At 44.6% G+C, this 21273-nt stretch overlaps 1 protein-coding gene across 6 annotated transcripts in view; it reads left to right on the plus strand.

Annotated features, from left to right (window-relative positions):
* Positions 1-21273, plus strand: part of RBM39 (RNA binding motif protein 39) — a 561368-nt gene that overhangs the window by 42700 nt on the left and 497395 nt on the right. For 5 of the 6 annotated variants that reach the window (XM_069243868.1, XM_069243869.1, XM_069243873.1 and 2 more), the window contains 4 exons: positions 6741-6806; positions 6889-6942; positions 14179-14296; positions 16303-16455. In XM_069243868.1, the coding sequence (XP_069099969.1) occupies positions 6741-6806; positions 6889-6942; positions 14179-14296; positions 16303-16455 (391 nt within the window). The remainder of the gene's footprint in view (positions 1-6740; positions 6807-6888; positions 6943-14178; positions 14297-16302; positions 16456-21273) is intronic. The other variant, XM_069243870.1, reaches the window with a different exon arrangement.

Raw genomic sequence — 21273 nt, forward strand, 5'->3', positions numbered from 1 at the left:
GAAGTGTATTTACTGCCTTCATCCAGACCATAAGGTGAGAGACTGCAAAATCTGTCGCACCTTTAGTCAAAAAACCCTCAAAGACCGAGAGGGTAGACTTCTCTTATGGCTGCAAAAACAGAAAGCCTTAGAGCATCCTTCATCAGACAGCGAAGAGTCACCACAAACTTCTCGCCCTCAGAAAAGAACAGGTGAGAGAGATAGAGGTGCGGATGAACCACCAAGAAAAATGCACAAAAAGACTAAACAAGTCTTAACTGAAGAGGCAGTTAAACATGGCCCAAAAAAGGTTCATTCAGAACCTACTACGCCGTTACACCGGAAAAGCACCTCAAAGAAACCATCCCTGTCTCTGTCACCACAAAAAGAGACAGAAAAACTCTTTTTGGTGAAAAAACAACCGTCGACGACCGCCCCGTCGACGACGGTGTCGACGGTAACAGCGACCACGGTATCGTCGACATTCACAACACCATCCTCACCGATGATTATGACGTCGTCGCCTTTGTCATCGACGACGATTATTACTGCAAAAATCTTCAAAAGAGCTTCGTCGGCAACCACATCGTCGACAGCGGAGGCCTCCTGGGTTCACAAATCATCCAGGGCACTCCCATCTACGCAAACTACGTCGGCGAAGCGACCGTCGTCGCTAAAATACCCGTCGACGAAGGGACCGTCGACTAAGGAAAAGACGCAGTCATGGACGGAAGCGTCGACGAGAGACCCGTCGACGAGAGACCCGTCGACGACAGTACAATTGACGACAGTACCGTCGACGAGGGAACCGTCGACGATGGATCCGACGATCACCACAGCATTAACAGTTTACAAACCATTGGACATTTCACCAGCTCATTCCTCATACCATCATGAGGACTCCACCAGATTCTTACCCCTTTCCCTTATTAATATAGGGGACAAGCCATCTGACATTTTGCCGATGCATACATCACCAAGTAAGGTGCTGCCATACCCACCGCAACATCTTTTAGACGATGAGGATGATGACGTTCAAGGAATGTTTGGGGCAGCTAGTAGCCCGTCCCAACTAAATGTCAAATGTCAAGAGTTTGATGAAGAAGAGGATCAACATTACCAGCATAGTTAAGCTTCAACATCTTATCCACAGGCAAACCAACCATCGCCTCTAGCTATGCCTAGCACATTAGTGACAGATTTACAACATATGTTGAAGGACTACTATAAAAGGTTCCCACCGTCAACTCAGTCCACGCCACCTAGACCTCAGAGTTACCAGCAAGCTCAAACTACTAATGTTTCCGAAACGCCACAGGCTAGTAGACCTGTAACTAGCCAAGCTCCGGAAGCTTACCTCTCGTCGGACGACGAAAGGGAAGAGGGCGAGCTAGCAGATTCAGCGGCTAGTGAATGGGACGACTATCTCGTTCCCACACCATCTCCACCTCCAGCAGCTCCAGTGGATTCTCCTCCAGAAGACATAGGAGGTTTCCATAATATCATAGAGAGAGCGGCGAAACGTTTTGGCCTGGAAATTGTTTCCCATGAAACTGAGTGTTTTTTGTATGATTTTAAAAAGCCATCAAAGAGATCTGTAAGAGCCATACCTATTGTGGATTTCTTATGGCAGGAGGGTTTGAAGGCAATGAAAAACCCGGCAACAGTGCCTTCACAAATGCCAAGGCTAGAGAAAAAATACAAGGCCCCAGATGATTCTCCGGCCTGTTTAGTCTCACAGCCGAAACCTGACTCGGTTATATCACAGGCGGCTCAACGACGATCCAAAAACCCCTCTACACCTATTGCGTCTCCCCCAGACAAAGAGGGAAGGAGACTAGACAATATCGGTAAGAAATTCTCCTCGGTTGCTGCAGTAACGGTCAAGGCGGCAAATTCCCTCGCCATCCTGGGAAGGTACGATCGGCAGATGTGGGCAGACATGTCCGTTTTTGTAGATTCACTGCCAGAAGATCTCAAGGTGGAGGCAAAAAAGGTCTTGCAGGAGGGAGAAAGGGTTTCCGCAGAGATAATAGACAGTGCAATAGATATTTCCCTCACTGGCTTTCGACAATTAGCTGGAGCAGCAGTCCTGCGCAGACAAGGGTGGCTTAAAGCTACTTCATTCAGACCAGAAGTCCAGACTCGTGTTCTCGACATGCCCTTCGATGGAGAGAGTTTGTTTGGCAAACATGTCGATGATATGCTGCAGGCTATCAAGACGGATACCGATACAGCAAAATCCCTAGGTACCCTGCAATATAAAAAACTACCTTTTCGTGGAGCAAGGGGTAGAGGTAATTACTCCTTTCGAGGTGGATACCAACAATACAGGTCACAATATACATCTTCCTCCACAGGACCAGGACATCAGCACCATCAACAACAGCAGCATTATCGATTACCACCAGCCGCAGCTTACAAACATCCGGCTAGAGGAAGAGGAGCTGCCCGAGCAAGAGATACATGCAGAAAGCAATGACCAGCGGATAATCTCAACACCTCCCCAATCAATATTGAAGGTCGGAGGTCGCATCAATTCTTATTTCCCCAAGTGGAAGGCTATAACATCGGACAGATGGGTACTAGATGTGGTGACCAGAGGTCATACTCTGGAATTCATCCAAACACCACCGAGTGTCCCTGCATCGGATACACCGCCTCTGAGGTTGAGCCAACTTCTCAGGGAAGTAAGGATAATGCTAACAAAAGGAGCAATAGAACCAGTCCCTTTATCTCAAAGGAACAAGGGATTCTATTCCCGGTTTTTCCTTCTCAAGAAACCCTCAGGAGACTGGCGCCCCATCCTGGACTTGAGAGCACTAAACAAGTTTCTAAAGAAACAATCGTTCAGGATGGTAACGTTGCAGGATGTCCTGCGTCTCTTAAACACGGGCGATTGGATGGCATCCCTAGACCTCCAGGATGCTTATTTTCATATCCCCATATATCGCAACCATCGCAAATTTTTAAGGTTCAGGGTAGGAAGTATGCACCTCCAATTCCGGGTTCTACCATTCGGTCTCAAATCAGCCCCCAGAATCTTCACAAAAATGTTAGCTCCAGTAGCAGCACATCTTCGCCAGGCAGGTATCCAGGTCTTCCCTTACCTGGACGACTGGCTTATAAAGGCACCCTCAAAATTCCAAGTAACAAATCATATTTCCTATTGCCTTCATTTGTTACACAGCCTGGGGTTTGTAGTCAACTACCAGAAATCTCAGATATACCCCAAACAAGAATTGAGTTTCTTGGGAGCAATTTTGGACACAGTACGCAGCAAAGCGTACCCATCACACGAGAGGAAACAAAAGTTAACCTCGTTGGCAGACAACCTATCCAGAAAAAAGTTTGTTTCAGTCCGCATCTACAAATCATTGCTCGGAATGATATCATCGTGCATTCCGCTAGTCCCAGATTGCAGGCTCCATATGCGACCCCTGCAAGAGCAATTGGACATACAATGGACACAGGTCCTCGGCTCCTTCGAAGACAAGATTCGCATAACGCCTCTAATGAAGAACACTATGAGGTGGTGGGCGACTCCAACCAATTTCTCAAAAGGGCTGTCTTTTCTTCTTCAAACACCAAGTTACATAGTAACAACGGATGCCTCTCTCGAAGGATGGGGTGCACACTGCCAGGACCTGCAAATCAGCGGAATCTGGAATCAGCAAGAGAGCCAGCTCCACAGCAATTATCTAGAACTCAAAGCAATACACTTAGCTCTAAAAGCTTTCTTGCCAAAGATACAATGTTCAAGCGTCTTAATCCGGACGGACAACATGACCAGCATGTTTTATCTAAACAAGCAAGGAGGCACAAGGTCCCTACAACTCTCGCAGCTAGCCCAACAAATTTGGACATGGGCCATCAAACACAATATTTCACTAAAAGCGGAGCATGTGCCAGGACAGATCAATGTTCTAGCAGACACCTTGAGCAGGACAGTAATTCCTTATCACGAGTGGGAGCTAGACCAGAAAACTCTCAATGGCCTGTTTCTATTATGGGGCAAACCAAACTTAGACCTATTTGCCACTCTCGAGAACAAGAAATGCCAGTTCTACGCAAGTTGGCTTCCCCAAAAAGATTCGTGGGGGAATGCGTTTTCGATGAGATGGTCAGGAGTTTATGCCTACGCTTTTCCTCAGATCCCGCTCATTCCGAGAGTCATCAGAAAAATGAAGACGGAGGGGTGTCGACTTCTACTCATAGCTCCCAGATGGCCCAGACAAATATGGTATACGGAGCTCCTCATGCTCTCCGAACGACCACATCTACCACTCAGACAGAGTCCGACTCTTTTAACGATGCACCAGGGACAAGTCACACACCCACATCCGTCGTCTCTTCATTTGTCGGCTTGGCTCCTGAACACAATGAATACTTAAATCTCAATCTCCCCAGAGTGTAGAGACACCTTAGCAAAAGCTAGAGCTGACACTACCAACAAAACCTATAGACTTAAATGGAAACGGTTTTGTGTTTGGTGTGCAGCGGAAAATATACATCCTTTATCTTCTACTCCGGAACAGATACTTCCATATCTCCTGCTCCTGGCAAAATCAGGACTTGCATATTCTTCCATACGGGTACATCTGGCAGCAATCTCCAGATACCGCAGATCACCAGATAGACTCTCTTTGTGTTCCACAAGAATTGTCAAACAATTTATGAAGGGCCTTTTTCGGGTCTTCCCGCCAATTAGGAAACCCCCGCCTCTATGGTCATTGAATGTTGTGTTGATGCAACTCATGAAAGCTCCTTTTGAGCCGATCCACAAAGCTGACCTAAAATTCCTCGCATGGAAAACAGCGTTACTGTTAGCTCTTACTTCGGCAAAAAGAGTCAGTGACATTCAGGCTTTCACCATCAAACAGCCGTTCCTCCAGTTTACAAACTCAGGTGTCATCCTGCGGACAAATCCTAAATTCATTCCGAAAGTTCCCTCAACATTTCATTTAAATGAACCAGTCATCTTAAAAACCTTTTTTCCAAATCCGCAAACAGTGGCGGAAAAAACATTACATTCTCTCGATATTAAAAGATGTTTAAAGTTTTATCTACAGAAAACTCAGGCCATCCGCCAGTCGGATCAATTATTTGTAGCATTCGGCGGAACAAAGAAGGGACACGCGGTGTCCAAACAGACTTTGGCAAGATGGATTGGCCTGGCGATTCAATTCTGCCATTCAAAAGCAGGAAAGCCGCTCCACACCAAGGTGAGAGCCCACTCTACAAGATCGGTAGCCACTTCAGCGGCACTCTTTGCAGGTGTACCACTACATAGCATCTGTAGAGCAGCAACATGGTCCAGCCAACACACATTTACAAGACATTACTGTCTAGAGGAGACAAACCAGGTCGATACAGCAGTGGGACAAGCAGTGCTGAGGCATCTATTTCGTTAAGGTGAGCCTCTTACACATCCCACCACCACACTCGAGGTATGGTCATTAATGGTTCATTTTCTTCTACTGTTTAACGTGTCGTATTCTCCATAATAATAGCATAAACTGTGTCAGGATTTCTTGCCACACACATTTTATTGCTTTTATATTCGTATGTTTGTGAATATAAATATAATTATATGTAAGTGCATATTTAAAACTGAACTAATGTGAATCACATCACGTATAGAATTACGATGGAATTACAGTCAATGTAATTCAGTAAGTAAGAAAACATTACTGCTCGTTACTCGGATTCAAGCATGTGAATCTATGAAAGATCCAATACTGGAGAAGAAAATTAGTTACTTACCTGTAACTGCAGTTCTCCAGTATTGGTATCTTTCATAGATTCACATGCGACCCACCCTCCTCCCCTCAGAGGCTCCCCTATTATACAGATATTAAACTTCACACTCCTAATAGAAAATCTGAGGGAATTCAGCCTCTGTTGGGAGTGTTTGGGAGGGGCTGAATCCTGATTGGTTGATACTCAAGTTTGGGTCTTTTCACAAAACAAAGTGGATAGACTGTAAAATACCTTATGAGGCCTACTTGGGCCTACTGGTTTTATTTTTACTGACTTACTGCTTTTTATATATTTAAGTTTACCGTGAGGCTCCCACCTCGACAACGGGGATGATTCAAGCATGTGAATCTATGAAAGATACCAATACTGGAGAACTGCAGTTACAGGTAAGTAACTAATTTTCTTCTTCCAGGTGACCTGCCATGCACACTTTGGTTTTCTACCTCTGGTTTTCAGTATGAACAGATTTGGATGTCTGTTTTGAAAGCAGAGTAAGAAAGAAGGGGTGGAGGAAAGGGAGACCATATGCAGTGCTAAGATCTAGTTATGCAGGGTGACGAAAGAGCATTTCCATGAACATGGAGGACGATGGCTTTAAAAATGGTAGAGCACTAATCGCTATACGGATTAACAAGTACCATTAAATGTTTGAATCTTTTTGTAATATTATTCTGCCCAGGTGCAGCAGTGTTTTACTACCTTGTGTGTTTTTTTTATTTTTTATTTTTTTATATTGTTTTAGTAACTACATATGTTTGCTAGGATTTGATCAGCTTTACTTGCTTTTAAGTGATCATTTTACCCCCTCTAGTTGCTGGAGATTCAAAATTAAACCTGCAGTTTTGACCTTAGTTAGAACTGAACACCTTTATGAGCTAAGTATGCAACATTGACTTGATTGTTGAATGGTGCAGTAACCATGGGCAAAGACATAGGGAATGGTAAGTTTGTTGTTTTTTTATTTTTTATTTTTATTTTTCTTTTTGTTTCTATTGCAGTACTGGACCACCAAAATTTAACAGTGGGATCAGAGGGAAGATTGGATTGCCACACATCAAATTGAGGTTTTTATTTTTATTTTTTACTTGAATTGTTTGTTTGTGTTTGACAAGAAGCATAAAATTGTATTTCTTTTTGTCCTTAAAGTAGGCGACGGTCTAGAAGCAAAAGTCCTTTTAAGAAAGACAAGAGTCCTGTAAGGTAGGCTTTTGTTTTCTTAATGAGCGCTATATCCCTGTTTTTTTAAATGTTTTAAATTAAACTACTGATTTCCTTGGTTGCAGGTTTATGTTCATTGTTGCATCACACCAAGCCTTTCTCTTGATCGAAAAACAATTGTGTGGTAATTGTTCGCCAGGTTAACTTTTTTTACTCATTACTCGCTAGTCCCTGCATGTAGGTAAAGCTTAACTTTGTGACCTTTCAATGAAAATTCAGAAAACGCAGCTTTGCTTTTCAGATTCTGTCTTCTCTGCACCTTCGTCAACAAGTGTATCTCTGTTATTTGAATAAATGTCCTAATTTGAGGGTCACTTAACCTACTTTAGTCCTGGAAGAGCATAATTTTTTTCAATTTATTTTGAAATGATTGTTTTCTTAAACAGATGTGTTTGGCGTGTTTGGCTGTAGAAAAACATGCTGTACAAATGCCTGCCATCTAGTGTTGCACCTGGAAGTGTGCAGGTAGTTTTTCTTTGAAGTCTCTCGAGTCATGAGGAAGAGCAACAACTCTTTTGCTAGATTGTTTTCTTCTGAAGTCAGGTCTCTGAGTCGAGACAGTTTTCACGCTCTTTCCATTCGGGAATCACCCCCTACTCCATCGGTATTTCAAATGCATCCCCACCTTTGCGTTTTGAGATTAGAAAACCTTGGCCTGTTGGATAGACCTGCTCGAACAAAGGCCCTTTGGGCCTCACCCTTTCAGGCCTATCATTCTGTCCCCTTCAGTATAGAATTCTCTGCTGATGGAGCAGACGCCTTTCCATTTCTGCCCCAGGTGCCATGCTAAATCCCTGCAGACTGACCATCTGGTCTGCAACCTCAGTTTGTCCCCAGACCACAGAAGAGGACTGCCAGTCCTAGCAATCATTTTGGTCCAAAAAGACCATATGAGACTGAAGGGCACGCCGCAGAGAGATGCAGCAAAAAGAAGCCGACGAGGCACCAAACATCTTCGGACATCAAGATGTCGAAGAGTAGTAGAAACTCCATGAGACCTCTGTGGCCAATGAAGAAGCGTTTTCCGCTGAGAGTTCCGACTCTGAATTAGAGATTGATGTAGAGATGCAGGAGCTTCCACCGTGTCAGGGTACCAAGAGTACTGATATCCCTGTCCAGCTACCTACACAAACATGACACTTCTACTGAACTTAAGGCTTCTGGGCCACCACTGAAAACAGGTCGTGGTCAGCACCATAAATCTGATATGAATGCCATGCCCTGGGCCCGGCACCAAAACATAAGCCAAAGCTGACCACTTTGGTGCCTAGTCACATAGTTCAATCTTTGGCATTGACCACTTTGGCACTGAAACAGAAAACTACCTTGGCTCAGAAGAGCCCCCACCGAAAGCCATCTTAATTACTCTGGTGGAATCAGTTCTTCACAAAATATGGGAGAAGTTTGTTGCCAGTCTGAGGCAAATTCATATCCGGCCTCACACTGGCTTTATTTTTTTCTAAGACTGAGGTTTCTATGCCACCTCCAGTCAAGCGCCAACTTTTTGTTGGCGAGGCCATTGATGTACTGGTGCCTAGCAAGAAGAACGACTGACGTGGCCACCAGTCCCTTGCATCCTCCCACACCCTGTTCTCCTTCACCCCCACCCCCCAACTACCATCTTCACCCCCCAACTACCATCTTCACCCCCCCACTTCCATCTTCAACACCCCCCGACTTCAACCTGTGCCATCATGCCTGACTGCGCGTATCTGACTTTAGGCAAGAAGTAAAACAGTCTCCTAAATGTCCCTTTTGATAAGGAACACCTCTTTGGACCTTGAACCTCAGGTTCACCAAGCTCTGTAGAAAATGAATAAAAGACACAGGTTGCGAAGTCCGTGGATGCCCTCCAATCACCAAATTCCCTGCAGCTACTTTCATCACTCCTCCTGTAAGACCGGCTCCAAAACATCTTGGTGTTCCTCCTCCTCATACCACAGAGGACATTAGTCTGTCCTCTCCCAGAGGCTATTAAAATGGCACAGAGAGGGAAACTACACAAAGGGTAGAGACAACGGTGCTTCCGTACATGGTGCTGCACCTGCCACATAGCAGTGATTCCCTTCTCCTTTCCACTGATATTCCTCACCTGTCTGGGGACGACTGTAGCAGTTCCTCCCACTTAGCAATCCATAACATCAGATCAGTGGGTGTTGGACATTATCCATCATTGCTTACTGTGTGGAGCTCATCAACACTCCTCCAAACATTCCACTAAACACTCACAGGCTTTATCCAGAACAGCTAACACTGCTCAAGCAGGAAGTTCAAGCTCTTAATCAAAAGGAACTATAGAACCTGCCCATCCACATCATGAAGGCTCAGGAGTATACTCCCTATACTTCGTAATCCCCAAAATGGAAGCGTTTTTCATGGCCGATTTTAGAGCCAACGCCATTAAATAATTACATCCTGTCGGGGCATTTCCATTTGGTCACCTTCCAAGGCGTGATTCTACTTCTCCAACAAGGTGATTTCCTCTCAGCACTAGACTTAAAGGATGCCTATTTTCACATTCCCTTACAGCCAGCCCATTGCAAATACCTCAGATTTGTGATAGCGGGTGTAAGGAAATGCCTCCTTGGCATGGTTACCCCCTGACTTTTTGCTTTTGCTGATGCTAAGTTATGATTTGAAAGTGTGCTGGGACCCTGCTAACCAGGCCCCAGCACCAGTGTTCTTTCCCTAAACTGTACCTTTGTCTCCACAATTGGCACAACCCTGGCACCTAGGTAAGTCCCTTGTAACTGGTACCCCTGGTAACAAGGGCCCTGATGCCAGGGAAGGTCTCTAAGGGCTGCAGCATGTCTTATGCCACCCTAGGGACCCCTCACTCAGCACATGCTCACTGCCTCACAGCTTGTGTGTGCTGGTGGGGAGAAAATGACTAAGTCAACATGGCACTCCCCTCAGAGTGCCATGCCAACCTCACACTGCTTGTGGCATAGGTAGGTCACCCCTCTAGCAGGCCTTACAGCCCTAAGGCAGGGTGCACTATACCACAGGTGAGGGCATATGTGCATGAGCACTATGCCCCTACAGTGTCTAAGCAAAACCTTAGACATTGTAAGTGCAGGGTAGCCATAAGAGTATATGGTCTGGGAGTTTGTCAAACACAAACTCCACAGTTCCATAATGGCTACACTGAAAACTGGGAAGTTTGGTATCAAACTTCTCAGCACAATAAATGCACACTGATGCCAGTGTGCAATTTATTGTAAAATGCACCCAGAGGGCATCTTAGAGATGCCCCCTGAAAACAAACCCGACTTCCAGTGTAGGCTGACTAGTTTTTGCCAGCCTGCCACACACCAGACATGTTGCTGGCCACATGGGGAGAGTGCCTTTGTCACTCTGTGGCCAGGAACAAAGCCTGTACTGGGTGGAGGTGCTTCTCACCTCCCCCTGCAGGAACTGTAACACCTGGCGGTGAGTCTCAAAGGCTCACCCCCTTTGTTACAGCACCACAGGGCATCCTAGCTAGTGGAGATGACCGCCCCTCCAGCCACTGCCCCCACTTTTGGGGGCAAGGCTGGAGGAGATAATGAGAAAAACAAGGAGTCACCCACCAGTCAGGACAGCCCCTAAGGTGTCCTGAGCAGAGGTGACACTTACTTTTAGAAATCCTCCATCTTGTGGATGGAGGATTCCCCTAATAGGATTAGGGATGTGCCCCTCTCCCCACAGGGAGGAGGCACAAAGAGGTTGTAGCCACCCTCAAGGACAGTAGCCATTGGCTACTGCCCTTCCAGACCTAAACACACCCCTAAATTCAGTATTTAGGGGCCCCCAGAACCTAGGAAACCTTAACAAGAAGGACTGCTGACCTGAAACCCTGCAGTGAAGGAGACAACTGCCTTGGCCCCAGCCCAACCAGCCTGTCTCCCAACTTCGAAGAAAACTGCAACAGCGACGCATCCAACAGGGACCAGCGACCTCTGAAGCCTCAGAGGACTGCCCTGCACCCAAGGATCAAGAAACTCCTGTGAGCAGCCCTGTTCAACAATCTGCAACTTTCTTGCAACAAAGAAGCAACTTTAAAGACCCCACGTTTCCCGCTGGAAGCGTGAGACTTTCCACTCTGCAGCTGACGCCCCCGGCTCGACCTGCGGAAAACCAACACTACAGGGAGGACTCCCCAGCGACTGCGAGCCCGTGAGTAGCCAGTCGACCCCCCCTGAGCCCCCACAGCGACACCTGCAGAGGAAATCCAGAGGCTCCCCCTGACCGCGACTGCCTGTAACAAGGGACCCGACGCCTGGAACCAACACTGCACCCGCAGCCCCCAGGACCTGAAGGAACTGAATTCCAGTGCAGGAGCGACCCCCAGGCCACCCTCTGCCTAGGCCAGGTGTACTTTATCTGCCTTACTTACTTACCTGCTGGCAGACTGGAACCGGCGCACCCGTTCTCCATTGAAGCTTATGTGTTTTGGGCACCTCTTTGACCTCTGTACCTGACCGTCCCTGAGCTACTGGTGTGCTAACTTTGGGGTTGCATTGAACCCCCAATGGTGGGCTACCTTGGACCCAACTTTGAACCCTGTAAAGTGTTTTACTTACCTGTGAACTTAACATTTACTTACCTCCCCCAGCAACTGTTGATTTTTGCACTGTGTCCACTTTTAAAATAGCTTATTGCCATTTTTACAAAGACTGTACATGATATTGTGATTATTCAAAGTTCCTAGAATACCCATTTGAAGTATTACTTGTCAATCTTGAACCTGTGGTTCTTAAAATAAACTAAGAAAATATATTTTTCAATATAAAAACCTATTGTCCTGGAGTAAGTCTTTGAGAGTGTGTTCCTCATTTATTGCCTGAGTGTGTACAACAAATGCTTAATACTACCCTCTGATAAGCCTACTGCTCAACCACACTTCCACAAAATAGAGCATTAGAATTATCTCTTTTTGCCACTATCTTACCTCTAAGGGGAACCCTTGGACTCTGTGCACACTATTTCTTACTTTGAAATAGTATATACAGAGCCAACTTCCTACAGCAGGCAAACATTACCAGTTCAAGGTCCTCCTGTTTGGAGTCACTACTGCACCAAAATGCCTAGCAGTGGTAGCAGCTCAACTGTGCAGACAAAACAATTGTTTTTTTTGTTTAGAGACAACCGGCTCATCAAATCCAGCACTCTCAAACTCTCTCCCCACATGCCCAAACAACCAGAGACTTGCTACATCAATTTGGTTTCACGATCCACTTAAAAAATAACACCTTCTGCCTCTTCAGATTTAACCGTATATAGGTGCAACTCTCAACACGCCATTGGGGATTAGCCTATCCCAACGCAGCATGAATACACAACATTAAAATGCTAATAGTGTCCTTCAGGACTAATCAACAAGTCGGTCAGAACTGTCATGAAACCTCTGAGTATGATGCGAACATGCATCAGCATAGTGCCGAATGCATGACTGCATGTCACATTAAAGCCAAAAGAACTCTGCTTTCACTTTCTAGAGGATACTCTACTCGCAAAATAGGGGCTTCTATGGCTTTCCTAGGTAGTATACCTATAGCTGATAAATGTAAAGCAGCTACATGGTGTACACCCCACATCTTTGCTTTACACTATTGTGTGGATGTTTTAGCACACCAACAAGCTAATGTTGGTCAGGCAGAGCTACACACATTTTTCCAAACAACCGCAATACCCACGGGTTAGCCACTGATTTTGGAGGGCACTGCTTTACAGTCTATGCAGAGCATGTGTATCTACAGCAACACATGCCATCAAACTTAAAATGTTACTCACCCAGTAAGCATCTGTTTGTGGCATGTAGTGCTGTAGATTCATATGCACCCACTCTTCTCCCTGGACACCTGCAACTGTTGCAGTTCATTTACATTCTCATTTGCATGGACATCTCTATACTTAAACTTCCTCTACACTCCATTCACTCCCGCCTGCAGGAAAACAAATCTAACAATGGAGTGGATGTGCATTGCCACAAAGGGGGGGAGGGGGAGGGTGGGGGGGGGTTGACGCTCTACCTTGTGACTTCAAAAACTTCAAAGAAAACAACTTGCACGTTTCCGGAACCAGCACTAGGTGGCAGGAGAATGCACAACATGTGAACCTATATAATTATATGAGGGACAGGGAGATTAAATGGTCCAGTGTACAGTGTCCCTAATGATGATATTGAAACAAAAAAAGGTACACTGTTCCAAAAAAGACATAAAGCGACCTCCAGGCACTTTTATAAATAGAAGCAAAATCCCTCACACATCTTGTTAGAGGTCATGCTTCATCGTAGGGCTCGCTCCTAGTCAGACTGGCGCTGCAATGACTGACGGGCCCCACAAGGGGGCTCTTTGCGGCAGATCTTAATTGGTAGTGTGCGCCATGGTTATGAGCATGTAGGAATAAATGTAAACCTGGTAAAAAAACGAGGAACAAAAAGCAGGAGAGAAAAAAGGGGTTAAAATTGGCTTGGGAACCTCCAAACCCTTCTTTGTTGATCTTGGCAGGGTCCCGGTCAAGGTTAAAAACACTGTGGAGTGAAAAGGAAATAATGTTCCCACACTCTACTGAAATAATGGTGAAAAGAACTTATTTTGATCACTAAAAAAAAAAAGTCAACATGTTTTGCGCCTCAGTCCTACTGGATCAAATGGCGCTTCATCAGGACCACATAGAAAAAGACTTCACCTGAGCTGAAGTGAAAACTATATTGAGTATAGACCTATCTGAAAATAGCCAAATCAGAAAAAAAAACACGAGTTAACTTACTCAAACAAGTTACACATCTAATAGATAAAGTAGAAGGAAGCCTGTGGAGAAAAACACGAAACGTGAGGACCACATATTTTTAAGCATCCATTAACCGTGGCAAAAATGCACTAAATATATGTAGTTAATCTTAAAAAGTGACGTTGCACTCAGTGCTAATGTGGTGCCATACTAGGGTATAAACAGATAATCTGGCGAGCATGAATGAAGCATGACATCTAACAAGATGTGTGAGAGCTCTTCCTTCTATTTATAGAAGTGCCTGGAGGTCTTAACTTTTTTTTTTTTTTTTTTGGAACCGTGTACCTTTTGTGTTTCAACATGTAAATCTACAGCACTACATGCCACAAACAGATGCTTACTAGGTATGTAACATTTTTCTTATAGGAAGTCTGTCATGGATTTGTGAATGAGATCATCAACATAATTTTATGAAACTTAACCAGCCACTATTTGTTATAGAGAACCAATTGATAATTTGACTCCAGAAGAACGGGATGCCAGGACGGTCTTCTGTATGCAGCTTGCTGCTAGGATTCGTCCACGAGACCTGGAGGAATTTTTTTCTACTGTAGGAAAGGTAGTGTGTTTTTTTTTTTTTTTCTGTTTTTTAAACTTTTGATGATTAGCCAGTTTAACAGTAGATTATTTTGTGACAACAAATAGTCTTACTTTCAATGTAACCCCAATATTGTTTCATATAGCCATATTGTCCAGAAACTATTTACAGAAATTAATTTTAAAGCAATCACTTTTGTAATTATTTTCGTAAGTGGCATCTATTAAAATAGTTTTTTTTTAAAGACGTACTACTTTGGGCTGTTTGTGCCTCTATACAAAATATATAGCTTCTTCTGTGACATTGTGTGGGCAACATGTTGGTGCAAATCCTGCAACAGTACCTTGTTTTAGCCTGATAAAATGAAAAATGTGTACAGATTTCCATTATCTAAATGCATTTGATCATTATTTGACTGGCCAAAGAAATGTTGTTTTGGGTGTCTGCAGTTTGATAGCACCAAATTCTGTTGTTTTTCCTGAGAATGCAGTGTGCAAATCAGTTGGGTAACATTGGGTAAGATCACTAATTTGTTGCAGAGTCTCAGTTAATGGTGCATGTTCATTTGATACCTATCAAACTTAGTAGAGTATACAAATTATGAAAGTATAAAATATCTAGTTATGTTTTACCTCTGTCTATGACCGGTTTGTTTCCAATTGGTTTGAATGTTTTTTGGGGGTTGGAGTGGGGGGGGAGAGTAATCTTCTATGTAGTTGGCTACAGTGTTTGGTCCTTGGGTGGCCTAAGTGGGCCTTTTGCATACGAAAGGAGTAGACAAAAACATTGAACATATCGAGAGTTCAAGAACACTAAATTAACTTTAAAGGCTAACTGTTTTTCCATGTTAATGTCTGCTACAATAAGCCTACCTACTCCATTTCCAGTCCTGAATGCTGCTTTTCCACCTTTGAGCTCTTACAAGTGCTGTGAGACACACTTTTGTCCTTCTCCAAGAAAATTAAGTTAATTTGCAAAGCCTTTCCTGGACCTTCATCTTGGAATGTTCTCCTCCTCATCACCTTTATTGCATGCATTTACAGAAGAACCTATGTTTCCACCTATTCGGTTTCTACTCTAAATCCTTGCTCGCTCACTTTCTCCAACTTGGAATAAACCCATCTCCTTGTTTCATGCCCCCACTCCTCGGAAGCAGCTCTTGTGGTTTCTCTGTTTAAAAGAAGCCTTAAAATACATCATTTTGCCCCAAATCATTTTCTGCGTGTTTCTCTCATGTCCATACCAAAGTACTTTCTATGTCAATAAATAAGTAGTTTTCCACTTTCTTGGAGTCTGATCTTATTGTAGATTTGGCTCAGTTGGAGTTCAGATTGTCTGAATGTGATTACCCGTCTCAGCAGTCTCTCTGCTGTGTTCAGTTTTAACCTGTTTCTTCTGTTTGCAGTTGGGAGTCTTTTTGGATCAGGACCTCTCATGCTGCTTAAGTCAACGAAATCTCGTCCACCTGCTTCTCCCAAATGAAGCTATTTTTTTTTGTACCTTTTCTTTCTTTACCTGGTTCTTAGTAGGTGTATTTCTAAATTAGAGTGAATCTTGTATCTTTAGCTTGGCCCAGTCCTTGGTTTGGTTATTTCCTAGTGCTGTCTGTACTAAACAGTAGTTTTTCAGTCTGTCATTGCATGATCTTGTGTCATTTTGACATAAACAAATGAATAGTGTAGCAGTAAAGCCTCGTTGAATTGCACAGGGTGAATCAAATATTGAAAAGCTAGCCTAACTAACATATAGTAAAGTTGTTGTGTCACAAGTTACTTCTAGAGAGCACATTCTGATTTCTGGTAATGTTCTCAGGCAGCTGCCATCTAAACTTCAACTGAACTCGATATTTTTTTTCCGTGAGGTGGAGAGTAAACGACCCAGTAGGCTGCACTAATAGCTTTACCTTTTTGAGGGTTTCCTTCTGTAATCATGAATATCTGCCATAGTACCCAAATGTAGCTCCTTTGGGCGCCTAATGCTTTTATTACATTTTTATATGGTAATTCATTTTTTTTATTTCATTTTAGGTTCGGGATGTCAGAATGATTTCAGATAGAAACTCCAGACGATCCAAGGGAATTGCTTATGTCGAATTTGTTGATGTCAGTTCTGTACCTCTAGCAATAGGCTTAACTGGACAAAGAGTTCTAGGAGTACCTATCATAGTTCAAGCATCTCAGGTAAGCACCAGTTATTAGGTTAAATATGAATTTTTGTAGTATGACTTTTTGAAAGTGACTCATCCACAAGTTATCAGCAACCCATATACGTGTATGATGAAGGCTGAAACTTTAAACACATTAAATTAATCGGTATAAAATGTCAAGATGCGTCTCGAGCAGTAGTAGGTTTTAAGCATTCTGATCTAAGAGGGGTGTTCGTTTGTCTTTAAAGTCTTGAGTGCGGCTTTGTAAAACTGATCCACGCTGCCCTTATATATTCTGTGGACCACCCTTTGTTTTTCCCCAAAGTAGACAAGATGTTCATGTGAGTGTACTTGACGTTATCCATGCCATTATTGGGGTCTCTAAGAACTCAGCACATTCTGTGAGCTAAATTCAGTTGGTATTGTGGGCAGACTGCAGGCTGTCCCGCACAATAATGAGCCATTGCTTCTTAATGTTTGGGACTTGTGCAAATTATATGCACGGCTGGCTAGTGGACTACTGAATGGTACATGTGCACACTTGTATATTTTCTGCAAGGTGGTGGCCTTTCTTGGTTTAGATGGCTGTGTCTACCTAGGATATTTTAACCTGAAAAGCTACAGTACCTGGGATGTGACAGTAGTATGCTAGAACGTTTCTTTGACTAGAGTAGGTTTACCTACTGTAACCAAAACCAATTATCTGTGTGGTAGTCTTACTTGACTATTGTGGGAAGTTGGCTCTGTATATACTATCTCAAAGTAAGAAATAGTGTGCACAGAGTCCAAGGGTTCCCCTTAGAGGTAAGATAGTGGCAAAAAGAGAATTCCAATGCTCTATTTTGTTCTAGTGTGGTCGATCAGTAGGCTTATCAGAGGGTAGTGTTAAGCATTTGTTGTACACACAGGCAATAAATGAGGAACACACACAGACTTATTCCAGGCCAATAGGTTTTTATATTGAAACATTTATTTTCTTAGATAACTTTAAGAACCACAGGTTCAAGATTTACATTAAACACTTTAAATGTAAGGTACTTCACTTGGATACGTTAGGAGCTTTGAATAAAGGCAATATCACCTACAGTCTTTGTTAAAATGGCAATAAGCTATTTTAAAAGTGGACACAGTGCAAAAATCAACAGTTCCTGGGGGAGGTAAGTAATGGTTACTTTGTGAGGTAAGTAAGGCACTTAGAAATCTCAGGTTCGATGGCATCTGTCGCTGTAGATACACATGGTATGCATGAGCTCGCCATCTGGTGTTGGGTCGGAGTGTTACAAGTTGTTTTTCTTCGAAGAAGTGTTTTCGAGTCACGGGACCGAGTGACTCCTCCTTCTGTGCTCATTGCGCATGGGCGTCGACTCCATCTTCGATTGTTTTCTTTCCGCCATCGGGTTCGGACGTGTTCCTGTCGCTCCGAGTTTCGGAACGGAAAGATAGCTGAAACCAGAAGATTTTCGACGGTATCGTTGCGATCCGGTTCGAGATAGACACATACGACGACGCGTTGAACATCGAAGCGCTTTGGTGCCCTTCGGGGTAGATTTCGGCACCCCGTCGGGGCCTAGTCGGCCCGACCGCGTGGAGAACAACGCCGATGGAACGGACCCCGTTTCGATTCTGCCCCGAATGCCACAACAAATATCCTTATACGGACCTACACTCGGTCTGTAACCTGTGCCTGTCACCCGAGCACAGCGAAGAATCCTGTGAGGCCTGTCGGGCGTTCCGGTCCCGAAAAACTCTGCGCGACCGTCGAGCGAGAAGACTGCAGATGGCGTCCACGCCAAAGGAGCGTCGACAGTTCGAGACAGAAGAGGAACAGGAGGAATCCTTTTCCATCCAGGATTCAGACTCCGACGAGCTAGACTCTACAAAAACTGTGAGTAAGACGTCGAGATCAGAACTTAAAAAAGGAAAGAAGGCCCAGGGGACGCCACTGCCAACCGGCCATGGCTCCACCCAAATTCTCGGTGACCAACAATCGGCACCGAAAAAGGCCCATTCAGTGTCGAGATCGTCCGACTTCGGTCGAGACACCGGCACGCAGCCTCCTCGGGACCGAGAGAGTGCTAAACAGAAGCATCAACGAGAGTTCGGTGTCGACACGGATCGACGCCGAGACAGTGGCGCCGAAGACCATAGAGGCCAAGAATTTTCGGCACAGAAAAAGAGGAAGGTTACCTCGGAGCCGAAAAAACAATCAACAGGGTTTTCGGAGCCGAAAAAAGCGACATCAGACCCTGTTTCAGGCTCCTATACTGAAGAGCATTCTATGTCTTCACAAATGAAGAAACATAGATTTGAACAAGAACTGCAATCCACTGACGTGGATCACACGCAAAAGCGTATCTTTATTCAGCAGGGGACTGGGAAGATCAGTACCCTTCCACCTGTCAAACGAAAGAGAACGCTTCAGTTTACTCCTCAGCAACAAACAGCACAAAAGGTAACACCTCCTCCCTCGCCTCCACCTGTAACTCCGGCTTCGCCAACTTACACCCCGTCACATTCGCCAGCTCACACCGCCATGAGCCACGATGACCAAGATCAGGATGCGTGGGACTTGTACGACGCACCAGTGTCTGATAACAGCCCAGACACATACCCAACTAGGCCATCACCACCGGAAGACAGCACAGCCTACTCACAAGTGGTGGCTAGAGCAGCACTATTCCATAATGTGGAACTACACTCGGAACAAGTAGAGGATGATTTTTTATTTAACACCCTCTCTTCAACCCACAGCTCCTACCAAAGCCTGCCGATGCTCCCAGGCATGCTACGCCATGCAAAGGACATTTTCAAGGAGCCAGTTAAAAGTAGGGCAGTGACTCCTAGGGTGGACAAAAAGTATAAGGCGCCTCCTACGGACCCTGTATTCATCACCTCTCAGCTGCCACCAGATTCTGTGGTGGTAGGAGCTGCCAGAAAACGGGCAAATTCACACACTTCTGGGGATGCACCTCCCCCAGATAAAGAAAGCAGGAAATTCGATGCAGCCGGGAAGAGGGTTGCTGTCCAAGCAGCAAACCAGTGGCGCATCGCAAATTCACAAGCGCTGCTAGCGCGATACGACAGAGCCCACTGGGATGAGATGCAGCATCTCATTGAACATCTCCCAAAAGATCTGCAAAAAAGAGCAAAACAGGTTGTTGAGGAAGGTCAAAACATTTCCAACAATCAAATACGCTCCTCCATGGATGCAGCAGACACGGCCGCAAGGACCATTAATACGTCGGTTACCATCCGTAGGCACGCATGGCTCAGAACGTCTGGATTCAAGCCAGAAATTCAGCAGGCAGTGCTTAACATGCCAGTAAACGAAAAACTTCTGTTCGGTCCGGAGGTCGACACAGCCATAGAAAAGCTCAAGAAGGACACTGACACTGCCAAAGCCATGGGCGCACTCTACTCCCCGCAGAGCAGAGGATCTTATAACACCTTCCGCAAAACACCTTTTAGAGGAGGGTTTCGGGGTCAGGCCACACAAGCTAGCACCTCACAGTCCGTACCGCCCACCTACCAGGGACAGTACAGGGGAGGTTTTCGGGGCCAGTATAGAGGGGGGCAATTCCCTAAGAATAGAGGAAGATTTCAAAGCCCCAAAACCACTACCAACAAGCAGTGACTCACACGTCACTCACCCCTCCCACACACCACCAGTGGGGGGGGAGAATACGTCAATATTACGAAGCATGGGACAAAATAACTACAGACACATGGGTCCTAGCAATTATCCAACATGGCTATTGCATAGAATTCATGCAATTCCCTCCAGACATACCACCAAAATCACAAAATTTATCAAAATACCATTCACAGCTTCTAGAGATAGAAGTTCAAGCACTACTGCAAAAAAATGCAATAGAATTAGTACCAAGCACACAAATAAACACAGGAGTTTATTCACTGTACTTCTTGATACCAAAAAAGGACGAAACACTGAGACCAATTCTAGACCTCAGGGTAGTAAACACATTCATCAAATCAGACCACTTTCACATGGTCACACTACAAGAAGTGTTACCATTGCTCAAAAAACACGACTACATGACAACCCTAGACCTCAAGGACGCATATTTCCATATACCAATACATCAATCACACAGGAAATATCTAAGGTTTGTATTCAAAGGAATACATTACCAATTCAAAGTATTGCCTTTTGGTTTAACAACCGCTCCAAGAGTATTCACAAAATGCCTAGCAGTGGTCGCTGCACACATCAGAAGGCAGCAAATACATGTGTTCCCGTATCTAGACGACTGGCTAATCAAAACCAGTTCGCTCACACAATGCTCAAACCACACAAATCAAGTCATACAAACCCTCTACAAACTAGGGTTCACCGTCAACTTTGCAAAATCAAACATTCTGCCAAGCAAAGTACAGCAATATCTAGGAGCCATAATAGACACGACAAAAGGAGTAGCAACGCCAACTCCACAAAGGATCCACAATTTCAACAGGGTCATTCAACACATGTCTCCAAACCAAACAATACAAGCAAGAACAATACTGCAGCTCCTAGGCATGATGTCCTCATGCATAGCCATTGTCCCAAACGCAAGACTGCACATGAGGCCCTTACAACAGTGCCTAGCCTCACAGTGGTCTCAAGCACAGGGTCACCTTCTAGATCTGGTGTTGCTAGACCGCCAAACTTACCTCTCGCTTCTATGGTGGAACAGTATAAATTTAAACATAGGGCGGCCTTTCCAAGACCCAGTGCCACAGTACGTAATAACAACAGATGCTTCCATGACAGGGTGGGGAGCACATCTCAATCAACACAACCTAAGAGGACAATGGAACATACATCAAACAAAACTGCATATAAATCATC

Source organism: Pleurodeles waltl, chromosome 7, assembly GCF_031143425.1.
Source record: "Pleurodeles waltl isolate 20211129_DDA chromosome 7, aPleWal1.hap1.20221129, whole genome shotgun sequence".
In the NCBI taxonomy this organism is placed as follows: domain Eukaryota; kingdom Metazoa; phylum Chordata; class Amphibia; order Caudata; family Salamandridae; genus Pleurodeles; species Pleurodeles waltl.